The sequence below is a fragment of the Frankliniella occidentalis genome, unplaced genomic scaffold, assembly GCF_000697945.3.
Source record: "Frankliniella occidentalis isolate FOCC.00 unplaced genomic scaffold, Focc_3.1 Scaffold20, whole genome shotgun sequence".
Taxonomy (NCBI): Eukaryota; Metazoa; Arthropoda; class Insecta; order Thysanoptera; family Thripidae; genus Frankliniella; species Frankliniella occidentalis.
In genome coordinates, this window is record NW_026267150.1 from 302,496 (window position 1) to 306,855 (window position 4,360).

Sequence of the window (4,360 nt, forward strand, 5' to 3'; positions counted from 1 at the left end):
GGTGTTTCCTCTCGTTTTATTTCTCTCGATGATCGAAACGCTGATATTCTGATGGTTCTCTCTCTCTCCCTCAGCTCGGAGTGAACGGCTACTCCTTCCTGGTGGACAACAACGGCCACGTCCTGTACCACCCGGACCTCCGGCCCATGGTAAGCGCGGGCCGACCTCTCCATCTCAGCCCAGCCAGAAATACTGTGACGTAGAGACTTAAAAGTCGACGTCGGCAACGATCGTGACGACGGGATTTCGTCGCTAGATTTGATGTTAAATTTCTGGCTGGGGAGGGGCAGTGGGTGCGGTCCTATCTCACACTTAAGCACTTGGAAATAAATAAGCGGACATTTTCTCGTGGACTGAATACTAAAGCCCTGTAGCTGCACTAGTCGGGCACCCCCGTTTCCAAACCGGCCGCGAGGAGGCACCTCTAGCCGCGAAGCACGTCTGTCGAAACTGCTTTAGATGTGCAGGGTAGTGTGCATGTACGACCCTTACGCCTAGATTTTCACACTGTCATTCAAACCTATAGTTTTCTCTCGAAATTGGGCCACCAGTCCTGTGCAGTGTTTTCGTACTAACATCTCTGGAGATTAACGAGAAATCTTTACCAATGGAACGCATCATCCATCACCAATACCCGTAGGAATTCGCCTAATAGACCTGCTTGTCAAACCTTTCACTAATGCACTCTAAATTATCTTTTTCAGCAAAACTCACGTCAGGTAAATACAATTTTTGAAATTTTGTGCTCATTTTGAGTAATTTGCGAAATTGCACAGTCTTCTTGATGTAGTAGTTATCGAATTAGTTTTGGTTTTCTTTTAGCTTATTTATGTTTTTGTAAATTGGCATTTTCTCGTCTTTTTTTATAGCATATGTATGTTGTAAAGAAAATGTACTTAAAATAGATCCAGGGATATTGATGCATTCAAATTCCTGGTTTTCTTTGTCCTACTTTCGGATTTGGAACACGAAAATCACAAAATTACCTCAATATTGGATAAATCTACTAAATTTGTTAGATTTTGCGTGAATTCTTACAGAACTGAAAATACGGGGATTTTGCTCCGTTGTATCACGCACTCTCAGATACAGCCCTTGCTCCAGAAGTTTCGCTTATGGCCTCTCAATTGTTGTGCTAGGGGAATTGGTTTTAAAATTTCATTTTTGGCGGATCTGGCGCATCCAAGTGTTGGGCAAGTGAACTGCCCTCTCAATTTTTGCTCCTAGTTTGATGGACCGGGTGTCTGGGCTGTAACATGCCGGTTATATTTGGTTGCCTATACTCTTACTCTGGCTCGCAGACGTTGTGCTGCAAGGGAGCAGGCACCGGGGGTAGCCTCACCTCTCAACTTAACCCCTAGCTAAATACCAGGTCCTCTCCACAGTGCTGCCCTTCCAGAGCGACTCTAGCGCCAGCAAGTAAGCGCGTATGCAACCAAACATCCCGAAATGTCAGAGCCGGGATACCGGGTGTATTGGTAGAATTGATTCCTGCTTAACTGTACCTGATCGGTTTCTGTCGTTTTCTCTAACATTGTCAGCCGATTTCTCCGGCTAATGTGGCCCTCTCTTCTGCAGTTCCAGGACACTCTGAAGCCTGAGTACAATAGCGTGGACCTCACTGAGGTCGAACTCGTGGACAGTGACGGAGGACCTCGCGAGAACAACTCCATGCTGCTCGATGTACGAGTCTTTTTCCATGCACTATCATATTACCGTAACCGAGAGTCTTTTCCAGATTTCATCTTAATTTTGGGCATATTTTTTACAGCTTCGGCACGACATGATCGATCAGAAGGAAGGAGAGACGGACCTAACCATAAAAACGGATTTCAACGGAATGGTAAGTAGTTCGTTTTAGATGGAGTTCGAGTTCCTGATTTGAAAAGCGAACTTGGGTCGAACATTCTGCACCACCGAGTGATGAGAAAGTTGAAGAAAGTAGTCCCTCGATATATTTGATGCAAACGATTCGATTGGTTTCAGCGCGTGGCCACCCGCCGGAACAAGTACTTCTACAACCCCATCGACGGCACGCCCTTCTCGCTAGCGCTGGCGCTGCCGGAGGGCTACGGCATGTACGAGACTGTTGGGGAGGAGGAAATAAAGCGCAGCACCGTTAACCGTAAGTGTCCTTGCAGGGGAAAAACACAACTACTACTTAGGTTGTCTGCATATCTCGCCCACTGACCACGAAAACTATTTTTGCTTACAGTTTCCGATCTCTTCAAAGGAGACAACTGGAGGCTCCACCCGGACTGGTGCGTATACATCACTCAATATCATTGTGTACCTATAAATATACCGCCTGGTGCAGTTTTTGATTCGAGATTTAAACTTGAATCATGCCCACAGAGATATGCCACCCTCTCAAAAACAATATATTTTCTTGCAGGGTGTACTGCGAATACAACTACGCCTCGGATCACCACTTCAAATCGCCGGAGGACCAGTTCTTGCACTTCCTCAACAAGGTCAGGAGACCCGGCTGGAAGTGGATGTCTCAACGTCACTGGACCCCACAAGCAGGTACAGTCACCGCGCGCATGCTCCACGGAGGCGTCTTCGGCTTTCACTCATTCTAACATTCTTCAACTTTTCGTTTCCAGTTAAAGACATGAAGAAGCTGGAACGGGACTCGTACTACTGTAAGTATCTCGTGCCGTCGGCCCGCGCCTCCTCACCCCCTTTGCTCGCACCACCAGCGCTTACCCTGACTTCTCTGCCCGCGCAGGTGACAAGACGTTAGTGCAGTCGCTGGTGTACGACGCGGTGGTCACGCAGGGCCTCGACCAGCCTGCGCGCCTCGACCGGCCGTCGAACGTCAACGAGGAGAGGCAGTAAGTGTCCGAGGCCAGATCAGATGCGACAAAGGGAGAGCCCCATTGTCACGAATGGAGAGGGGAGGGATGGGGCCGTTGATTTTAATGAACGCATGGGGTTGTTTTGATCAGTATTCTTTGTTTCGGTTCGTTTCTGGGGATCTGAGTCATTGGGCTCTCGTTTCGATAATCTCTGTACGAGTCGTCGTCACTGGCTTCACGTTCACCGCACGCTGAGCATGTATTAGCCACTCACCATCACAAGGGTCTGTTCAAACTGTCGTGTCGGACAAAGCATCTCTTCATCGTCGCAGCAAATGGCCTTCCTGGTGTGGAAGTTGAATATTTCATCAGAAGACTTTTACTTAATTAATGCACACACCGTCCTTGTATTGTGTCTGTGTCTTGCACTAACGCACTGCTTTCCCTGAATAAAATGTTTTGTTCGATTTTTTTTTTGTGAATGCTCGTCGCACTGCAGCTAACAAGGAAACTGTCTCACTAACATTTCTTTCTTTGTCGTTTTCTTTTCACATTTCACTTCTTTCTCACTAATTTATGTTCATCCTCCCTCTTGCAAATAGCCCTATAGCCGTTCTCATGGCTCTGTGGCGAAGGTAACGTATAGGTCGCATTTTCGAGTGCTTTCCTTTAGGATAGCGTCGCTAGCCCTCAGTATATTTAGTCGGCCTTGAAAAAAGGTTAAAGACAGATTTCAAGATTCAACGCAAGTGTTTTTCCCCATCCGTATCGTAATTTATCAGACCCTGTTCCTAGAAATTCAATAATGTTTGTATCTATCTTAAAGATGGCTTATCTTCCCTCCCGTCGTGAATGTCTGCATTCGCGCATTCACATTCGCGAGAAACCAAATTTCACAAAGTAGAGACTAGATTCATTTTTGTTGCATATTAACGTGTTTGTTGTGTATTCTTCTGTTGAAAGTGACACCATTTTCCGTTCATGACAAACGTGCCCGTTTTACACCCTCTTGAGATTAATAATAATTTCAACAAGTATAGGAAGTACTATACCCGAAAAACTTAATATTGAAAACAAGCAACTGTCAAAATAAATAATTTTCAAGAAAACAAACAGCTCAAATTCTGTGGTGTCACTTTCTTCAACGTGATCTGTTTTTCGCGTACCGAAGGCTGTGGTGAGTACCTACTAACAACTTTACTCCTCCTACAAGCTGCCAAAGGAAAGTGTTTCACTATGTCGCCAAAAAGTTACAAAGTTATCATCACATCCTCAATTCTTTGGTACCAGGTGTTTAGAGCAGACGCCGCAGTGTTGTGGCTTTGCATATCGTCTTGGGCCGGAAGGGACGTGGCATTTTACGGGTAGAATGAGTAGGCAAACCGTAACACTTCGGCGTCCGCTCTAAAACATCCAGAACATAACTTTGTAGGGTGGTTGAAGACTCTGTACTTTTCGAGCAAAATCCATTCCGTCTAGTACATTCCGAGGGGTCTACAACTCGTATAATCAAAAGTACACGACCCTATAATCACTTATAATCACGCCTATAATCC

At 45.8% G+C, this 4,360-nt stretch overlaps 1 protein-coding gene across 1 annotated transcript in view; it reads left to right on the forward strand.

Annotated features, from left to right (window-relative positions):
* LOC113208687 (voltage-dependent calcium channel subunit alpha-2/delta-4-like) overlaps positions 1-4,354 on the forward strand; it is a gene marked incomplete in the record, with an annotated part of 15,903 nt that extends 11,549 nt beyond the window's left edge. The window contains 9 exon segments of the mRNA XM_052264687.1: positions 75-149; positions 1,579-1,683; positions 1,772-1,843; positions 1,987-2,125; positions 2,216-2,261; positions 2,396-2,529; positions 2,610-2,648; positions 2,735-2,840; positions 3,407-4,354. Coding sequence (XP_052120647.1) covers positions 75-149; positions 1,579-1,683; positions 1,772-1,843; positions 1,987-2,125; positions 2,216-2,261; positions 2,396-2,529; positions 2,610-2,648; positions 2,735-2,840; positions 3,407-3,443 — 753 coding nt within the window.
* Between the last annotated feature and the right edge of the window lie 6 nt (positions 4,355-4,360).